Genomic DNA, 21,542 nt, shown 5'->3' with positions numbered 1-21,542 from the left:
TGTCATACATTTTTTAAGTTTGAAATTCTATCTTATAAATTGACATTTGAAATTAAAGTATATTATAATAGGGGCATTATGGTCATTTGAGTGGAAAATGGTGAAGGGCATTTTGGTCTTCACAAAGAAGGACGTGTGAACTTTGATGTGTCCAATATAAAGAAGGAATCGCGTGTCCGTTCACATTCTGAAAGCGAGGTGCTGGAATACGATTTTGCGGTTACTTGAAAGGTTGGCAAAGTTTAAAAATTGGTTGTGTTTACATCGGCCTGCATCTAACCATTTGAAAATTAGTTAAGCCTTCCACCATTGGGAGATTTACGGGGGATGGGATAGTATTAAAAGAATTTTCTTGTTGATTATTTGAGACACGGATTGGAGGAGCTAAAAACCAAACAAAACAATAGTTTGATACGCGTTTCCATTTCCTTTAATCGAAACCTAATTGATTGATTGTATTTTTAAATTGAATGTATTTGAGCATTAAACATAATTGTGTGGGGAATTTGTTTTAATAATATTATTTTTAAAAATAAAAATAATAGAAATATTATGATAATAGTTGGCAACTATTTTTAAAAAAATATTTTTTTGAGTAATTTTATATTTTTAAAAGAAAAATAATTTTACCTGTAAAAATTATTTTTAAAATAATTTTAGAATTATATATTTTTAAAAAACCATTTTCTCATAATCGGTATCCCATTTTTCATCTTTTATTTTTATTATATTTTAGGTTAAATTGTCTTTTCAAAATAGGATTTGAAGGATTTGAATATGCGTAGAATTTATAAATTTATATTGATTATTCTTATATATATAATTTTTTTTTAAAATACACTAAGATATGAAACAAAAAAACAAAAAAACCATCTATTAGGGAAGTAGAACATTTTTCTTTTAATAGACTATATTCTAATCGACTTCAATATTTCCTTGTATTTTTTGCTTTTGACTATTGAATTCCCGCCATTTCATTTCATCCCCTCCCTTTCTCAACGGCTAGTATGTTAATTAGCAACATTAGACAAATCCACTCCACTCCCATCACTCTCCTCGAAGAAGACATCAACGAAAAATTATTCATTCACCTCATTTCTATTTTGTTGATGTAAATGGAACGCTATCTCATAGATTTACTTCACTGCACTCTGCCCATAAACCAGTTGAAGCAAATCCAAGCTCTCATCATCATAAAGTACCTCTCTCTCACCCCACTTTTCATTAGAAGGCTATTGAACGCGTCCTTTATCCAATATGCTCGCCAAGTGTTTGATCAAATTCCTCAGCCAGATCAAGGCGTTCATTGTTCTTTCATTTCTGCCTACTCTAGACTTTCCTTGAACAATGAAGCTCTAAGAACATTCGTTTCGATGCACCAAAGCAATGTCCGGATAGTTTGTTTCACAATTCCGCCCATTTTTAAGTCATGCGCTTCGTTGTTGGCTATTGATGTGGGAAAACAGGTTCATTCGTTGGTGATACGTTATGGGTTCCACTCAAGTGTGTTTTGTCAGAATGCTTTAATTAATTTCTATGCTAAAATTAATGACTTGGGTTCTGCTGAATTGATTTTCGATGGGATTTTGGTGAAGGACACAATTGCTTATAATTGTTTGATTTCTGCTTATTCAAGATCTGGTGAGGTTTTAGCGGCTCGAGAACTTTTTGATAAGATGAGAGATAGGAGTATTGTTTCATGGAATGCTATGATCTCTTGCTATGCTCAGAATGGGGATTATCACAAAGGGTGGATAATTTTCCAAAGAATGCAGGATGAAATGTGTGAGCCCGATGCAATTACTTTGGCCACTGTACTCTCTATTTGTGCTAAACTTGGGGATTTGGAGATGGGTTTGAGGATTAAGAAGCTTATTGACAATAAAAATCTGGGTTCAAATATGATTGTTTCAACTGCGATGTTGGAAATGTATGTCAAATGTGGGGCTGTTGATGATGGGCGTCTAGTATTTGACCATATGGTCAGAAGGGATGTTGTTGCATGGAGTGCCATGATTGCAGGTTATGCCCAAAATGGGAGATCAAATGAGGCCTTAGAGCTTTTTGAAAGCATGAAAAGTGCACAAATTAAACCTAATGATGTTACACTTGTTAGTGTTCTATCAGCTTGTTCTCAGTTGGGTTCAGTAGAAACTGGTGAACGCATTGGAAGTTATGTGGAGAGTCGAGGCTTAATTTCAAATGTTTATGTTGCCTCAGCGCTACTGGGTATGCATTCTAAGTGTGGAAATATTATAAAGGCTCGCCAAATATTTGATAAGCTGCCTCAAAGAGATAATGTTACTTGGAACTCAATGATTATGGGGCTAGCTATTAATGGTTTTGCGGAGGATGCAATTTCTCTTTACAACAGAATGAAAGAAATTGAGGTGAAACCGAATAACATAACATTTGTAGGACTATTGACAGCCTGCACCCATGCAGGCCATGTTGAACTGGGTCTTGAGTTTTTCAGAAGTATGAGGTCAGATCACAACATTTCACCAAATATTGAACATTTTGCTTGTATTGTGGACCTCTTTTGTAGATCAGGAAGACTAATAGATGCCTATGAGTTTATATGTAGGATGGAAGTGGAGCCCAATGTTGTAATATGGGGCACATTGTTGAGTGCATCCAGGATCCACTTGAATGTAGAGCTTGCTGAGCTTGCAGGGAAGAAATTACTAGAACTAGAGCCCGATAACTCTGGGAACTATGTCATTCTTTCTAACATATATGCCAGTGCCGGCAGATGGCAAGAAGCACTGAAGGTGCGGAAGTTGATGAAAGATAAGAGGGTGCAGAAAGCAGCTGCGTATAGTTGGGTAGAAGTGGAGGACAGGGTGCATAAGTTTTTAGTCGGTGACACATCCCACCCTAGATTTGATGAGGTTTATAGCACCATTGATGGTTTGGCATTGCTTTCGACTTGGGTTGGTTATGAGTTGGATTTTGAAATAGAGGCCTGATGAGTGGAAAAGCTAGAAATCATAAGAAACCTGCTAGTGCAACTGCTAAAGTGTATTGGAGGTTATACCTAGGACCTTTTATTGTTTTCATAGTTTGGATGGAGTTTGGCCACCCTTTTCTCTTGCTTGTCTATCCAAGCAAAAGAGGATTAAAAACCAGGGTAAGGTTTTTGGTTGGCTACCATTCTTCTTTGATTATACTGTATCTTCATTCAAATAGTAGACAGTGAACAGTCTGGATTTCCTGTAAGTTTCTAATGCCTTTCAGTCCCGGGAGAGGAGATGGATTATTCCAACTTGTAATTTTATAAATTTTTAATCAGTTAGATGAAAATTAGTTTCATTTATCTGAAATGCTGTTAATAGAAATGTTTCATGTGTAGCAGCAGAGTCTTGCAGCTGGTAAGGTAGTTCAGCCGGTGATAAATCCTGGTAAAGGTATATATCACTTAAATAGAATTTATTTATTTATTTATTTTAACGAGAAATGAGTCACTTCTATACTAAAATGCTGCTCATACGTCGTTTTTTTTTTTATTTTTTATTTTCTTTCCTTTTTTTCCCCTTGGTTTAAATATTATCTAAATTCTCCAATATTCACGTTGATAACTCTTTTAGTATTTGCTGCAACAGACTTGATCATTTCTGGCACATAATTGGGACTTAATGATCATAGATTCATGGGATTTGGAAGGTACTATCTATTAATCCATTGATTAATGATTTTATCAATTTGATTCTTATTCAGCTCCATGGATAATATACTTAACCCGTTCTAACACTCAAAAGGCCCAATTAGATTTCAGAACAAATATAAGGTTTCTACATTCTTGGAGCCAAGGATGAAAATATCGGTAATCACGGATATATCGGTATTTCGATTTTACGGATATATCGGTAGATATTTTGAAAAAAAATATTGGTAAACTTAAAATTGTTAAAAACTCATGAAAATGTAAGGAAAACCTCACAATAATATAATTAGAAGTATGATAAACATGTTAAAGTTATTTTATTGAAAATTTTGATATATGTATAACATGATTTATTATATTTGATAATAATATCGTATGCATCGATAAAAATATGAATTTTATAAGTGTACATTTATTATTAAATTACATATAATATTATGATATTTGATTATAATATGTCTAATTTTAAAATATATATTAATATGAAAATATGATCCATTTAATTTAATTGTATTAAACAATATAAAATAAATTATGATATATATATATATATATATATATATATATATATATATATATATAATTTTTTAATATTTAATTAATTATTAATGATATTAAAAACATTATAAAGAAAATTAAATAATTTTTATATTTTGGTAATTAATTAAAAGAAAATTTTGCATTTAATTATAAAATAATTATAATTAATTTGCTCTTTAAAATATTCTTTTAATATTTTCTTTATATAATGAGTTTAAGCATATATAAGTTTAATGCACATTATATAACAAAGGCAAGTTATGGCAAGTAGAGTGAACTCCAAACCTTCAAATCCCTTTGGAAGCAAAAGGGGAGGCGCACTAGCACATTGATTTCACTGTACAAGCGCACTAACGCAAAAGAAATATCGTGACATTTTCCTTCTTGCTTGGAGCCAACAATATGATATACTAGCCAATAGAAACCAAAACCATTGACCCTTTCGCTTATTTCCACCTGTCTCAACCATGATGTACCCAATTTTTCCAGGTCAAGTGCTTATTCTGTTATTCTGGCTTGTGAGGAGCTTCCTATCATTTTCAGTGAAATTATAGGAACTGCTTTCCGACTAGGTCAAGTGCTTACTCATTCTGGTGGTCTGACATGTAGGGGAGGAACTCCTCATCCTTTTCACTTATTTTCTTGTGTTTCAATTGTCTACTGAGGAATTCAGAAAGTAAACGACTCATTAAGGTGGTCATTATCTTTTGTAGAATTTCTCAGAAACTACATTATGTTTTAGGTGTATGATAATGAAATTGATGGTATGGTAGCAACTGTGGTCCGCTTCTTTGACTATAACATTTATCAACCAAACATCCCAAATGTCATATACTTGGAACTTAAGGAATGGAAATATTCTTGCAAGACCATTTTGCTTTTATACTGTGGGTGGACTGACCTCAATCAATAGTTTATAACGAAGTTCAACTGTGAGAATAACTTAGTTAGAGTTAGTGGCTGTTAGACTTGGACCCGAGTATATGTAAGTTTAATCTAATAACTTAGTATCCGTTTGGATATACTTCCTATTGTTTTTGTTTAAAACGTCATCGATTACTGTTATTTCACATCCACAAGGTATTGTTTGGACCCTCGCTAAACAATTTCTTGCAGCATTCATCACCATTTGTAGTTCCTACTACGCGCATTTGAACGTTTTATATTTTCTTGGAAAGTAAGTTTTCTGGACTTGATCAAGTTTGTCCTTTGAGTTTCGACCACAAAACTACTACCATTTTGCCACCCTTCACTTTTCTTGTGTTTGACTTGCTTTTATTATTTCTAATATTTAAAATTTTTTATTATTTAAGTATTAGAAATGCTAAAAATGCTTTCGAAAATCACTTTTAAATGCACTTTAAATGATTTTTTAAAATTTTAGAAGTGTTTTTTAAATTTTACCAAACATCTAATTTTTTTTCTTTCAAAAACATTTTTTTAGGTTAAAAATGTTTCTTAGAATTACTATTAAATACATTCTTTGAGTCTGTTTGATAGTAATCTTATAAAATACTAAAAATGTTTTTTAAAATTATTGTCAAACACATTCTTATGTTTTAATGTATCTATAATTGCTCTGTATATAAAATTGTTAGACATTTTCAAGAGTTTAGGACGTTTTTTAAAATTTATCGTGGAAAATAGTTTTTAAAATTAAAAGAATAAGTTGGACAAACTTTTAATGGAAAATATTTTTTTTAAAAAAATTTGTTATGAAAATAAGTTTTTTTAAGACAAAATTTAAATATTTTTAATTATTTTTTTACCAATAATAATTATAGATGTGAAGAGTACTTTTGGAATTTTTAGATTATATACAAGTTTGGGATGAATCAAAAAAATTCTTAGAACTAATTTTAAAAAGTGTTTTTTAATAATTATTTTCAAATATATTGTCATACATGTTCTTACTGGTTGAGCAGTGGGGAAGCTAGGGACTTTTGATAGGAGGGGCATCCAAGAAAAATATCATATTATAGTTATCATTCATAAATTGTAAGGTAATTAATGGTATTTTATATTATTATTAAAAAATTAAATAATTTTAAATATTAATTATGAAAATGTATCAAATTAAATAACCACGGTACTGTGAACACTTAAACAAAGTTTTAGGTTTTACATAAAAAAAATTATCAAGAATGTTTAAAGGAAAATTTCAAAAGAAAAAAAAAATAGAAAGAAAAATCATTAAATTTTTTAATAATTTTAATCATTTCATAGCAAAAACCTTTAAAATTATTTTAAAGAATTCAATAATTTTTGTTTTAAATATTTTTAAAATAAACTTATATTATATTCTTACTTCTAAAAAAAATATAAATAATTAATAGGAACTAAACAAATATTATTTTTTATGATTTAGTTCATTCAACCATAAAACATAAGTATAAAAGGAGAAAATATTGAATCAATAAGAAAAAATAAGTAAGAATAATATTAAATAATATTTTTTTTTAATTTATAGAGGGGTCAAAATTTCCATTTTGGTTTTTATTTTCTTAAAAAAGATTTTACATGTAAGGGATTTTTTTTTTTTGGAAAATTGAGGGCAAATTTTTCATTTTGGTTTTATTTTCCTAAATTTTTTTTACAACATAAGGGAATTTATTTATTTATTTATTAATTTTTTTGGAAAATTGAGGGGAAATTTTCCATTTTGGTTTTTATTTTCCTAAATTTTTTTTACATGTAAGGGAATTTTTCCATGAGCCTTGGCTGGCTCCGCCAGTGTGTGGTTGCGTGTGGTCGTGGTCGTGACTCGTGACTCGTGAGGAATGAAAAAGTAAAAACTAATGCTTCATTAATTACAACGTATTCAAGGCAGCGTGATCTTAAATTACAAATTAAACGGATTGTTAGTTAGGTAGTCAATTTGTTTAAATATTATCAAGAAGATATGCTTCTGCTCTATTATTTTTTATTTTAATAGGATTCAGGTTGCGTGGACCCCACATTCACCTGGGCCCTACAAGAGGGCTCATGAAAACGCGTAGAGGGCACTTTGGTCATTTAAACAAGGGCAGTTTCGGTACATGAATTTCACGGTTTACGACTGGATTTGTGGAGAGCGACGGCCAATAAAAAGACACGAGTAATAAATAAGGAGAAATAAATCGTATTGAAAACCACCAATTACATGGGAAAGCGGCAAGAAGGGGGGTAATTTCGTGATTTTATGCTGGTTGGGTTCGTGCATAAAAAATGGCGAGGGGGTGTCTTCATTTCTGACTTCTGAGCAGTGAACACGAACAGCGAAGAGAGAGAAAACACCACCTCAAACCCAAAACTTCTTTATCTAGGCGCGAATTTTGAAATTAACGGTCGTATTTTCAGTTTTGAGTTGGACGTACATCTGCTAAGGTTCAGAGGCACCAATGGCGGATTCATCCTCCGGTCCCGCGAGCTTCTGGACCCAAGCCAACGCTTTGCTCAGAAAGAACTTAACCTTCCAGGTTTATTAAGACATTGATTTTTTTATTTTTTTTTTGTCTGTCGTTTCTATTTATGGGCTTATTTAGTGGGATGCGTTTAATTTTATTTTATTTTTGGACTTTTTGTTTTTAATTTTTGTTGTTTGAAATTTTGAATTCATATTTAGTTACTGAATTGAAATGGATTGTTCCGTAACACCTTATCGTTTTGTGTATAGGCTGAGTTATTGGTCGTAATTGATGGGTAGTCCCTAGCTGGGCTGGTCTGATTTTAGGATCATAATTATTGTTGTTTATTTTTCTAGGTTTTGTTTTACTGGAAATTGAGTTTTTCAGTAACCGTGTGAATGAATCAGTTTTATCTGATGTGAAAAATTAAAAAAGAATGAGCTGAGAAAATGGCAGATTGCTGGAAATATTTTTGAAGGTGTTGTTTCAAATAAATTTGGTTAACATGCAGTGGATTTTTATTTGTTTGATGATTGGAACTTGAATAGTTCTTTTTTGTGTTATTGGAAAATCCAGGCCTTGATCATGCCATTTTTTCCTTTAATTTTTTAAAGGAATATCAGTTCAGTTGTCAAAGTCATTATGATTTGAATTTGTTTGATGATTGGAACTTGAATCGTTCTTTTTTGTGTTGTTGGAAAATCCAGGCCTTGATCATGCCAATTTTTTCTTTAATTTTTTAAAGGAATATCATTTCAGTTGTCAAAGTCATTATTTTTTATCTGGCAGGGACTAAGTTAAATGAGCCAATTTTCTGATCTTCAAATTCAGTTAATTTATATATATATGATGACATTCCTTCTGTTTATTGCAGAAACGAAATATCAGGACAAATATTCGGCTCGTTTCATTCCCTATTTTACTCTGTGTGCTACTTGTTGTCATCCAAAAATTGGTCAACAGTGAATTGGATAAAGCTGAGAACAAGTGTGGCTGCATTTCTGTTACCAATGAAAATGGTCAAACTGAAAAGAGGTGTGGGATTCAGTACTCAACTCTGGATCAGGTGGGCACTTGTCCCATTCCTAGCCCTCCAGAATGGCCTGCATTATTACAAGTACCAGCTCCTGAATATCGTGCAGTGAGAGCCGATTTTATTCAATTTACAGATTTGCCAGATGACTCATGCAGGAGGACAGGGTCATGTCCTGCAACTATACTTTTCACTGGGAATAATCGATCTCTTGGATTAAGTATGTGTTAATCTCTGTATGCCTTTGTGAGTTTTAATCCATTATTTGATTTTGATTGCTTCATTTGTTGGGATGATGCAATTATGGATTTCTATTTGTTTTAACCTTAATCTATAATTCTTGATAGCTTTGGCTGGGAACATGTTCTTGAGTTCTTCCTCTCTAAATTCCTCCAATATTCTGGGTAATTTATCCAATTTTGTGCTTGTAAGTTCTTTTTCATCTTCCTTTTGTTTTCATTTTATTTATTTATTTCTTTAGATTATTTAAGTATCTTCTTTCACTTTCATCTTTGGTAATGATATTGTTATTTTGCATCTGTACTTCGCTTATCTTTTCTGTCATGATATTTGAATCAGCTTCTAACATGTCTTTTGTGAATGCGTTAGGGATCTGAATCAATGCCTGAGACGACCAATTTTCTTGATCCTGCTTTCTTCTCGGATCTTCCCATATATCATGTTGAACCTCAGTGTGCACCAAACTCAACATTTTCAGTGTCCTTCTCCTTAGCATCCACTAATGTGCAGCAAGGTTAACAGTTTGACCCTTGTAACTATGGTTACTCTCTCAAATCCTTAATTCTCTCAAATAAACTTTGAAATGCACATCCATGCTTTATGAACATGTGGATGGGATGTGGATTCTGCACAAGGCAAATATGATATGTGAATTAACCATATTATTTATGTTTAGTACTATATTGTTGATGCTGAACATGATGGTTTAATTATCTAAAATTCTATGTTTCTATTTTACATTATTTGTAAATAGTAATCATTGTATGCAATTTGTAAAATATTCATTGAAGAAGAAGGCAAAGCATGGAGAGATAATAACATATAAAAGTGCAATTTTTCATATTTTCGTCTAAAAGGAAAAAAAAAAAAACCCAAATACTTGGCAAACAAAAAAGGGGCATGAGCCAACCCTCTCCTCGCCATTGATTTCAATAACCTTTTTATGCAGGATGTTAGTTAAAGCTCTTGTTATGCTCGACTTTTTACATGTACTTTTTCTTTCTATGTTAAATAATACAATGATGCTCAGATCTGTTCACTTCTTGTCCCTCCTAATATAATTATAGGCACGCTTTGGGTGTCTGGTATAGTCAAAACTCTGTACAGGTGCCTCAAAGATACACTTATGGTTTTTGTAAAGACATCAGTTTAGCATACATTGTGCAACTCAGTTAAGGAATCTAGGGCCTTAGAGCTACACATGTGGTTTATGTAAAGGCATTAGTTTAACATACATTGTGCAATTCAGTTAAGGAAGCTTCCATGTGGTAGATTCTATTTTTGAGGTTCCCTTGCTAACTCCAACCAGTTAAACTGTAGTCCATATCCTAGCTCAACTCAAGTTAAGTATTAGTCCCAATTATACAACTCTTCTGTTTGTTGAAAATCTTTGGATGATCAGTAAACCTCTGGGAAATATTTTGCATACATGATGAGTAACATCTATGTATGTCTCTTTGTGCACATATGTGCACATGTTGTATTTACTGCTGTTTGAATAGAACATTCTGAAAATGCGTTTGATGCTTTATTTAATTTTTGTCTTCAATATAGAGGTACAATGTGTTCAAGGCTTACATTTGTGGCGCAATAGTTCTTCTGAGATTAATGATGAGCTGTTTAAGGGTTACCACAAAGGGAATTCAGAGGGGAAGATAAATGAGATTGTTGCAGGTTGGTCTACCTGATATTGTTGACCGATGTATTTGATGTGATTGAAATAGTATTTTAGACCATACTTACAGATTATTTTGTCCACAGCATATGATTTCTTAAATTCGAACGGGAATAATTTTAATGTGAGTATATGGTACAATTCAACCTACAAGAATGACGCAGGTGCTAGTTCTATCGCATTAGTGAGGGTTCCACGCTCAGTGAATCTCGTATGTACTCTGAACTAAATAACTGTGTGAACTTCTTCTGTTTTCAGTGGTGAATTTTATTATTAGATTTGTCTAATAGGAAAACTTGTGTGGGTTACAGGTATGTGTTTTGAAATGGTTTTGAGATAACCAACTGTTTACCCCTTCTTGCTAGTTTAGGTTAGTATAAATTTCTCCTTTTTCTTTTTGGACAAACGTGAAAAATTCAGAGTAAAAAGCATCTGGAGATCACTGGGAATTTGTTAAGCACCTCTAGCCACCATTCTAGGGTGGATACTACCCTTGAAACTCTTGAACTCTTGCATTCCAGTTCTCAGAGTAAAAAGTAGAAGGGATAAGGGAAAATAAAAGAAATCTCATGATGCACATTTCCATCGTTCAGGAATGGTCTGTTTGAGACAGAGTTCATTGCATAAATGAGACTGCTTATCAATCCAAAGGTTGAAACATTCTTTTGTATGTAATCTGTGGTCATGGGTTAGGGTGTTTATAGTTTTGAGCCCGCGGTCTCTTGTTAGCTTTTTTGAATGGCTAGACTTTAGTTATAGGTAGGGGTTTCGGCCCGCTACCTTGGTTTAGAGTCGAGGGGCTGCTTTTGTATACTCCCTGTATACCTAGAGGACACTAGTTTGGTGTCTCCTCTTTCATTTTAATATACTTCTCTTTACTTATAAAAATAAAATAAAAATAAATAAATAAATGAGACTGCAATTTCCAGTAAAATGAAGTTGGATAGTCAAATAAGGGATATCTTGTCCATTCTCTAGAAATTGGAATTGGTGTTTCCTTGTGGCACTAAGATGCAACCATAATATGTAGGGATTCTCCTGCCTTGTGCAAAAGTGGATAAAGAAATTGATTCAAGAGAGGGGACTTTTCTTATTAATAGGGAAGATAGGAGCATTAAGGAGTGAAAAGATGGGATTTGTGCAAAAGAAATCCTACAAGAATAAGTAGATATTTTTTTTTGATAGGTCACAATAATAAGTGGATATCTTCCTGGATGTGACTTGTTAGGGCTTACTGTCTCAAAGGAGGTATAGCTCCTATCATATAATTTATAAAGACAATTATCTTATTTCTATAATGGAGGAAAGACAAATCCCGGGCTATTATTTTCACCTATAGCTTGCTTGTATTTACTAGGGAGACAGGCTTCTCCATTTCTCCTTTTCTGTTCTTTTCTCCAAGTTTGGTAGTTCTCAAGTCATCCTTTATTGGAGGCTTTTCTCTTTGTTTTTCCTTTAAGCATGCTCCTGAATGATGAGTGCCTTTTTTTTGGATACCTTCATCTTTGGAGCCAATCAAGGCTATCATATGTTTATTTATGACCCCAATTTCTGGGAGGTTCAATCCTTTATGGAGGAAGAGTTCCTATGGTTGAGAAATTCTCTTGTCCATTTATTTGTTATCCTTTTTAATGGTTTGCATGCTCTTCGGATGAGAGAACTGTGACATGTAACACTTTTTTTGACTAAAGTTACATATTTATCTTTTCGTGGGAAAGAATTCCCTTTGATAGGATATCCCTTCATATTTCCAGCTTGGGACCCTATATTTCGACTAGTTGTTTATGCCACCTGTTTTAGAGCGCACATCCTATGCCAGACCGGGTCCATGACTTGCCATGCAGCAAGGTTACTAATTATGTTGGTCATAAACTCACCTTGTAGGCCTTCTTACATGCTGTTTGTGTCACCTGAACCATGTGATTGACTTAATTCAGTTCTTTTTGCGGTCTGTTGCTAGCTTAGCCCTAGTCTCCAAATCATATAAGTGTTAATGGCTTGATCATTTAATAACTTTCGAAAAGAAGTTTCATGAGCAGCTATTTTATTTCTGGTAAAGTCTTGCACCTTATGCATTTTGGTTCAGTTTATTCCATTGAAAAAAAGAAAAAAAAGGAAAAAGGCATAGCTCTCCCTTAAGATGTGTTTTCATTTTCTTTATTCACATTTTTTTTTCTTTAAATTTATCACCCCATGATTTGGGTTTATGAATCTTTAATTTATATCTACCTATCTGTATCAACTGACCGACAACCAAACTGCTGACAATATCATTATCTATGTTTACAGGCATCCAATGCCTACCTCCAGCTTGTGCAAGGAGATGGTGTCAAAATGGTACTTGACTTCATTAAAGAAATGCCCAAACCTGAAACCCAAGTCAGGCTGGATTTATCTTCTCTTCTTGGTACACTCTTCTTTACGTGGGTCATTTTGCAACTGTTCCCTGTAAGTATATGAACAAATGATATTCTCTTTAGATGTTCATAACAATTTGAGGCTTGAGTGATGTTGCAAATTTTCCATAATATTCATAGACATTCTTAATGTGGTAATTTGTTCTCCCTGTGAACATAACCCTTGTATTTTTCAGCTAACTACTATGTTTTCATTATTGGTTGCATGTATTAAAACAATTATTAATGGAAGATTTTTCTATTCTATTTACTAGTACTTGCATATAAGTATTTCATATGGTGTATATGAAAATGCTCATATAGTTGATGCCTGAATAATGCTCATTTGTAGGAATGAATTGACAGTGCATGCTATAGATGTCACTTGAATTATTATTGAGTTTGCATGTGCAGAAAGTACAAGTGAATGTAACCAGTTACTATTGCTCTACAATTCAGAGAATATATCCTTTTTTCACAAGTGAATGTAACTTGGCTCTTATTTAGTAGAAACAGAGATTCTTTTAAGGATTTTTTTTCTATGTTAAATGGTCTAAATTTTAATTTAGTGGTTGGGTCCTCTATACTAATTTATGTGAATTTTAGATCTATGCTTATTCATGAGTTTACAAAAGTAGTGTCCTTGTAAGCCCCAAATTCCTAGTTTAGATTTATAGGAGTAGATCACTGAGAATAGATATTCATGAAAAAGGATCTTTGTGCTATTGATTTAATCTTTTAATATCCTCACTTTGAGTTTGAGGCCCATATGGTTGAGAGCAAAAGTCAGTGGTTGCAGTAGTATCTGATCACTTCTTTCTTTTCCTTTTTTATTTTATTTATTTATTATTTTAATTATATTTGTTTGATTAACTTTTTTAAAGTTGATTAATTATCAGAATTTCTGTTCTTTGATGTAGGTTGTGTTGACATCTCTGGTTTATGAGAAGCAACAAAATCTAAGAATCATGATGAAAATGCATGGACTTGGTGATGGGCCTTATTGGATGATTTCCTATGCTTATTTTCTTGTCATATCTTCAATCTACATGTTATGTTTTGTGATATTTGGCTCAGTTATAGGTAATAATATAATCAGTTTGACTGCTTTTCTTTCTTTGTCTTTGCTTCTAGTAGCTCTAAGTATTTGACTTCTTTGCAGGTTTAAAATTCTTCACCTTGAATGACTACAGCATCCAACTTGTGTTTTACTTTATCTATATAAACTTGCAAATTTCACTGGCCTTTCTACTAGCTGCTGCATTTTCAAACGTTAAGACTGCCACAGGTTGGGCCATGGCTAATTGATGTCATTTATAGTTGTGGGCAAGATCTTATTTTTTGTCCCCTAAGAGCTACTTAATTAACAAATGTTCTGATGGAAATTCGATGATTGCAGTTTTAGGATACATATGTGTCTTTGGAACAGGGCTCTTAGGAGGCTTTCTTTTCCAGTTCTTTATTCAAGATACATCATTCCCGAGTAAGTGGAATACATTATGAAAATAAAGTCTGACAATAATTTCTCATGGATTTCCAGAGATACTTTGATCCTTTTTCTTTCAGTAGATTGTTTCCTGATAGAAACTTGTGTTCTAGTTAACTTCTTCTAAAGGAGCCAATTCTAATTCCATGTGGCTAAAACTTGTTTATTGGTTCCAAGTGGCAAAAACTTGGTTATTGGTTCTAAGCTATGTCAATTTCAGTTTTAATATTGGTAAAACTTTTGCCTATCAAAAAAATTATTGGTAAAACTTTTAATTTGATATCAATTTGATTGTTAATCTTAGTAAAATTACTCTGAATTATGTTGATATCAGTTTTAATCTTGAGGAAAGGGATTTTAATGATGTCAAATTGTCAATGGGCTGGTTCAGAACAGGCACCTAATTCTGCCTCAGCAAATCCTAGCTATGGTGGGATGAGGTGGGGACCACATAAAGATGCATGGGTAGGGTAGGTCCTTGTCTGAGATCACCAATAAATTACTTTTTGAATGTCTTTCATGTGGCTGCCTGCAGATGCATGTGCCAATAAGAGTTAGGTGCAGGGACTTGTCCTACATCAGAATGGAGGGGGTAGGATCTCTCTTACAATGAACTGAAGTTCCACTACTGTAGGTGAACTTCTGATGTGAGATGCAAGGAGAGTGCATTTAGACTTTACTGCCACAAATATGACAACATTTTGTTTGTGACAATGTGTTCATGTTTTAATTGGCAAGTCCGAAACCTCTCCTGTCAGCAATACAGTCTCTTTATACTGGCCAAAGCCAAAAACTTCCTGCCCTACATCAAAACTCTAGAAACCCACAAGGGTTGTACTTCTTATAACAGTCTCAACCCTCAAAAGGAAATAAATAGCAATAATAATAATTACCCCTTTTCAGCCTCTTATGGGCTCTTTCCTCATTTATGCTTTTCATAAAGTTGCCAAAATTTTATTTGACTTTTAGAAATATCCTTACTAAGCATGCAACAAAATTAGGAAAATAGAAATCAGGGTGGACTCTGGTTGTCCACTCTATTCTGTCCACAAGGATCGATATTTTTAAGGACCATTTGACTATTACTTGGGATTTGAGCTACTGCAATGCAAGTTATTTTTCTGTTGCTCCTGCCATTATATCTATTATAGCATTCAAAATCTCTTTTTCTGTCTTGATCATTTGATAATACAACATTGTATATTATATTCCCGTTATTTTCCATTACTTACTTCCACTATCTTTTGTTATCTAGAAATATCACCTGAACACTTTCGCTGATTATTTAAAGATGTCAGTTTCATTAGGTTATTTTGGTAACATTGCATTGTGAGGTCTTGAAATAACTATTATGTAACTTTTTTTTTCTTGTTGCAGATGGCTGGATTATAGTTATGGAGTTATATCCTGGTTTTTCTCTATATCGGGGTTTATATGAGTTTGCACAGTACTCTTTCACAGGGAATTATATGGGGACTGATGGGATGCGATGGGGAGATCTGAGTGATAGCACAAATGGGATGAGAGATATCTTGATCATTATGTTTGTAGAATGGTTGATAGTGCTTTTTGTTGCATACTATATAGACCAAGTTTTATCATCAGGGAATGGTGTTAAAAGAAGTCCTCTATTTTTCTTGCAAAACTTTCGGAAAAAGAAGCCTATGTCATCTTTCCGGAAGCCTAGTTTGAAAAGGCAGGGATCCAAAGTTTTTGTTAAGATGGAGAAAGCTGATGTTTCTCAAGAGGTAACTTTTTATATAGTTGTTTTACACTTTCTAGGAGAGGTTTTGGAAGAGGAATTATAAGCATTCATTAGATAGACTAAAAAATGGTAAACTAGAAACAGCACTGTTCTATCTCTTGCACCTGTAAAGGTGGTAAATACTTGCTTCAATCACACCAGAGTTCTGGTGTGAAAATGTTGACAGTTGAATAATCAGTTCTCTCTGCCATTCTGATGATTATATTTTACTTTTATTGCTTGCTTGCCTTTCCTTGTTGCATTTCTTCCCTCTCTCTACCATTCAAAACAGAGTGATGAAAACAATACTTGCAATAACTTCATTTACTGAACTGCCTATCAGGAAAAAAAGAAATGACATACGTTTATTATATTCAGAGTTTACCAAATATGACTAGGTTAAATCCCACCCATGTATGATCAGTTCATTTCTGTTATTTAATAGATCTTAGCTGCTGCATACCTTCGTTTATACTTAATGTTTTATGAATGTGGCTTAGTTATGTAGGCAAATAATAATTTCAGTTGTTTATTTATTGTAGAGGGAGAAGGTTGAACAGCTGCTACTTGAATCTGGTGCAAATCATGCCATCATCTGTGATAACCTTAGAAAGGTGTATCCAGGAAGGGATGGAAACCCCGAAAAAATTGCAGTGAAAGGATTGTCTCTTGCTTTGTCTCATGGGGAGTGCTTTGGTATGCTTGGTCCCAATGGTGCAGGCAAAACCTCTTTCATTAGTATGGTAAGTATAAAGTGCTCTTTCACTCTTTGAATAATATACCATTCTAGAGATTTGCTTTCATGTCTTCTTATTTGTGGAATGTTAACGTTGTATCTGGAGTTTCCCAAGAGAATGATACAAAAAGAACATGCTTAAAAGTGGTTTCCTTTCTCAGGTGTCTTAAGACATTTTATTTTCACTTTTCTCATTCTTTCTAGGAATTGAGTAGAGTGAAAATTTTTGGAGATATCTTGGATATCTAGGTTCTAAGGTTTATTGCTTCCTTGCAAGAAGTCTTACTTAATATGAGCCATCTTTTATTTCCTTGGTGAAATTAAAAATTACATTAGCTTGGTCCTTTTGGCAATATTTAAGTGTTCACATGTATCCGTTGACAGATGATTGGGCTCACAGTACCAACCTCCGGCACAGCGTTTGTTGAGGGTCTGGACATACGGACTGATATGGATGGAATATATACCAGCATGGGTGTATGCCCACAACATGAGTAAGCTAGAATTTTCTTTTGTTTCAAGAAAGGATTTTCATAGCTTTTTTATGTCCTCTCTACTAATTTCAAATGTTTTTCTTATTTCCTTTTGTTTCTTGGGGAAAATTATACAGTCTTCTCTGGGAAACACTAACAGGAAGAGAGCACCTGCTATTTTATGGAAGACTTAAAAACCTCAAAGGTGCTGCCTTAACACAAGTAAGTCAACAAGGCCTTTACTTCAAGATTTTCTTGTTAAGATTTACTTGGATTCAAGAGCAATTGGTGCTTGTGAGAGGATTGTTTACTTGGAAAGTGAGCATGTCCCTCTACATTATTTAGTTCCAAGAAAGAGATTTGATTTGCCAAAGTAAGAGCTTACACGAGTTTCAACTTATCATGAATTAGAGACATGTAAAACTCAAACTACTTTGACCTTATCAAGAATTAGAGAGATGCAACTTAAAATATTGTTCTGGGAAAGAAAAAAAAAGGATATCCCTTTTTCTTGCTGCCTTTACCTGTTCTACTCAAATAAAACAAATGTATATAAATGATGGCTAGTATTAATTAATTAGATGGGAACATTGTGGCAGAGCAGAAATGTGAGCAACACTTAATTCTGTGGTCTTTTTCAGCAATACAAGTCTTGATTTTCTATCTTTTGTTCCTGTTTTGCAGGCAGTGGAAGAATCTCTTAAGAGTGTCAACCTATTTCATGGAGGGGTTGGGAACAAGCAGGCTGGAAAATACAGTGGAGGAATGAAGAGGAGGCTTAGTGTTGCCATTTCACTGATTGGAGATCCCAAAGTATGTATTAACTTTTGTACCATCTATGATTCCATCTTGCTGTGTAAATTATTTTTAAATATTTTACCTCCTGTATACTTTTTGTGGTATGATTCTTGGAATTTTTGGAAGGTTGTCTATATGGATGAACCGAGTACCGGATTAGATCCTGCTTCAAGAAACAACTTGTGGAATGTTGTGAAGCGTGCAAAGCAAGGCCGAGCAATAATTCTAACAAGTACTCTCTCTCCCTCATTACATTTGGAATTGCATCAATAAGGAGTACACCCTAGTTGTATATGGTCCTATTCCTATGTTTAGTTCTGCACTAGGTCCTTGTTAGACGTCTGCCTTGTAATAATTTCACTGATAAAGCTTGTGTGAATATTTTCAGCGCATTCAATGGAGGAGGCAGAGGTTCTATGTGACCGACTAGGAATTTTTGTGGATGGCAGCCTGCAATGTATTGGAAACCCAAAAGAGGTATCTTAAATTTGATATGTTTTCATTTGTCTTTTAGACATGTTTCTACCAAATCTCCACCTTAATTTTATATTGGGATAGATTGTGTTCATTCTTTTGCGTTAACATGCCACACAACAATAGACACTTTTGATTGATGCACAAACTAAATATAATAATAATAATAATAATAATAAAAATATTTCTCAAATTAAATTCCCTTGCTTTATGAAACCTCATGGTCTAAATTTGGATGTCTGACCTAATTTTTATTTTTAGGTTAGACCCAAAGAAGCATAATCACGAATTAGTATGCCACATAGTTTTAATTTATGGGAAGCAATGAAAACATGCAAGCTCCTTGGAATTGTATCCAGAGGCAAAACTTTCAAATTGCACCCGAGTTCCAAAGTTTTTCGAGAATATTAAAATATATATATAATTTTTTTTTTCTTTAGTACACTTCCCTTATTTTTCATAGCATGATTTATCCAATAATGAACACTGCAATGTTAGAATTCTCCGCTAACTATTCACAAGTTTCATGTATCATTTAGTTCAGGCATGGTAACATGTTACCTCACTTCCTCACACAAGCACAAGCTTCAAGTGCTTTTATTTTATTTAATTCAAAGGCATTCTAATGGGTGTTCTTGTGGTGAATGGCAGCTGAAGGCTAGATATGGAGGGTCTTATGTGTTCACAATGACAACATCTTCGAATCATGAGGAAGAAGTGGAGAGCTTGGTGCGGCATCTCTCCCCAAACACTAACAAAATATACCAAATTTCTGGAACCCAGAAGTTTGAGCTTCCAAAGCAAGAGGTCAGGATTGCAGATGTTTTCCAAGCAGTTGAGAATGCAAAGAGCAGGTTCACAGTTCAAGCATGGGGTCTGGCTGACACCACTTTAGAGGACGTGTTCATCAAGGTTGCACGCGGAGCTCAGGCATTCGATGTGCTCCCTTGATTTTGCAACCATTCGATCCAATACTCTTCTTACTTCAACGCACCAGTCATTTTATTGCAGCCACATTTATTTACCTTTTGGATTTTCACAATGTCAATACCCTTAAAAGCACTGTTTCTGACTAGGTCCCTGTGTTGTAGACTTGTATTCTGTATAGAAACATCAATTCAAATAAACACTAGATAGTGTAATTTTTGTGATCAAGTTACCATTCAAAAGGCCCACCCACTTCATTGCTATGAAAAATAAGTGTGGCACCAAATGATTGGAATAATAAAATATACAGATTTCCTATGAATGCTTTGTCTCATACATGAGCACATACTATCATGGCAGAGGAACCCTTATAAAACATAGAAACCAGTGTGAAGTAGAAATGCAATTTAGGGTCTTTTCCAGGGCCCAAATCAGTCTGCATTAAACCCAAAAGGTAATATGAAAGAAGGCCTTATTTTAAAAGAGACTGATTCATCATCATATGCGAAGGTAGATATCTACACCTACATATGACAAAATGAATAAACACAAAAGAAAGGTTAAATCAAGGAAAAAGTTCCTGCTAATCATGCTTACATGCCTTAGTATCAGGTGGCACCAAGAGTTCCTCCAAACTCTTCAGTAGAGGAAATCGCCCTGGAAATAGATAGTAGAAGAAGATTTGATGAACAAATTAAAAGAAGAAGAGAGATGGTCATACTGGAGGGGTTGGGGGAACTCTCAAGGCCACTTGATAATGTAGCTTCATTGCCCTTGTATTTGAAAGGGTAATGCCTGATCTGGGTTCAGTGCTACACTGCTACCTGCCTAGCAAGAAAGGAGACTATTTCTGGTGGAGGAAAGAAAAGGGATACTAGATAGTTGGATGACTTGGGTGCTAGACAGATGAGTGTGGAAGAGTAGTTGATCTGGACTGAGGTGAGTGGTGGCTAGAAGCCGGTCTCTGCATTTCCACTACTATTTGTGAGAGTATGGGTGTGTATGGCTTATGGCCACATATATAAGCCTTTACTTGGTCACCTTTTGAGGTAAAGGTGGTGTAATTGGTTGGGAAATGAAGTTGGGTCTCCTCTCCAGTCTTTCTAGTTTCTAACTTTCTACTCAAACGAAAACAAGAAACGAGAAAGTTGCCCTTTCTCTAACTCCCTGTCCCTCTCTCTTTAATCGCCGTCTAGTCTGATGCTTTTTGTCCTCAATGACCAGCCACCAATCATGTGCTATATTCCTTTGATCCCTTCCTGCTAAGGACTGAAATGAATAAAACTGATTCAAATGGTTAGTATTTTTGAAGTGTAATTGTTTTAAATTAGTGAGGCAAAATCTATTTTTCCCAAAAACTAAACCCAAGCATAATTGTGCAATTTACAAAGAGGAGTAGAAGTAATTAATTGATGTTCAGTTGTTTTTCATTTAAAAATACTTTATATAAATATAAAAATAATTTGAACATTTTTAAATTTTCCATTAAGTAAAAGCATGGGACGCATTAGTTTTTAAAATGTCTCACCAAAGTACAAAGCTTACATTTAAAAGTTGTATCAAAATTGTTTTTTAAATTCGACACTATAATTTGAAAAGCTATCTGATTTAAGAGTATATTTAGTTTTCTAAAAATTTGAGGGAAAATGTAAAGAAAAATAAATAAATAAATTTAAATTTAATAAATTATTTTTATATGTTGAAATAATAATTTTTTTAATATTTTTTTTCTTTCTCTAATATTTTTAAGAACCAAACTTTTAAATGTTTTTTTAAAAAATAAAAAATAATAATAAGATGTATAGAAAAAAAAATAAAAAGAGGTATAGAAAATAAGCGGAGGAGAGGACCATTTTACTTTTATGTTGATATGATTAAATTAAATTAGTTGATAATGATAAAATTATTGAATATTATTCAATAATTAATATATAATTTATTAGTTTTAACTTTGGAATTTATGATAA

The 21,542-nt window shown here is 33.4% G+C and overlaps 2 protein-coding genes across 3 annotated transcripts; both read left to right on the top strand.

Annotated features, from left to right (window-relative positions):
* The first annotated feature begins 944 nt into the window (after positions 1 to 944).
* LOC117904407 (pentatricopeptide repeat-containing protein At1g08070, chloroplastic-like) lies at positions 945 to 3,300 on the top strand. Its single transcript, XM_034816993.1, has one exon. It carries the CDS (start codon positions 1,116 to 1,118, stop codon positions 2,970 to 2,972), a length of 1,857 nt encoding a protein of 618 aa, XP_034672884.1. The 5' UTR covers positions 945 to 1,115; the 3' UTR covers positions 2,973 to 3,300.
* A 4,092-nt stretch (positions 3,301 to 7,392) lies between these two features.
* Positions 7,393 to 19,897, top strand: LOC117904630 (ABC transporter A family member 7-like). Of its 2 annotated transcripts, XM_034817324.1 has the most exons (18): positions 7,393 to 7,665; positions 8,468 to 8,846; positions 8,974 to 9,053; positions 9,236 to 9,380; positions 10,421 to 10,540; positions 10,628 to 10,752; positions 12,831 to 12,989; positions 13,858 to 14,020; positions 14,100 to 14,225; positions 14,337 to 14,420; positions 15,801 to 16,171; positions 16,710 to 16,910; positions 17,288 to 17,397; positions 17,514 to 17,598; positions 18,061 to 18,189; positions 18,301 to 18,406; positions 18,563 to 18,651; positions 19,300 to 19,897. In XM_034817324.1, exons 1-18 carry the CDS (start codon positions 7,588 to 7,590, stop codon positions 19,597 to 19,599), a joined length of 2,850 nt encoding a protein of 949 aa, XP_034673215.1. In that variant the 5' UTR covers positions 7,393 to 7,587; the 3' UTR covers positions 19,600 to 19,897. The 2 variants fall into 2 exon arrangements, with proteins under 2 accessions (XP_034673215.1, XP_034673216.1); XM_034817325.1 differs by lacking the exons at positions 14,100 to 14,225; positions 14,337 to 14,420 and having other exon boundaries at positions 7,394 to 7,665.
* Positions 19,898 to 21,542: the final 1,645 nt, after the last annotated feature.

This window comes from Vitis riparia, chromosome 17 (assembly GCF_004353265.1).
Source record: "Vitis riparia cultivar Riparia Gloire de Montpellier isolate 1030 chromosome 17, EGFV_Vit.rip_1.0, whole genome shotgun sequence".
Classification (NCBI taxonomy): domain Eukaryota; kingdom Viridiplantae; phylum Streptophyta; class Magnoliopsida; order Vitales; family Vitaceae; genus Vitis; species Vitis riparia.
This window is presented reverse-complemented; position numbering and strand designations above follow the sequence as displayed.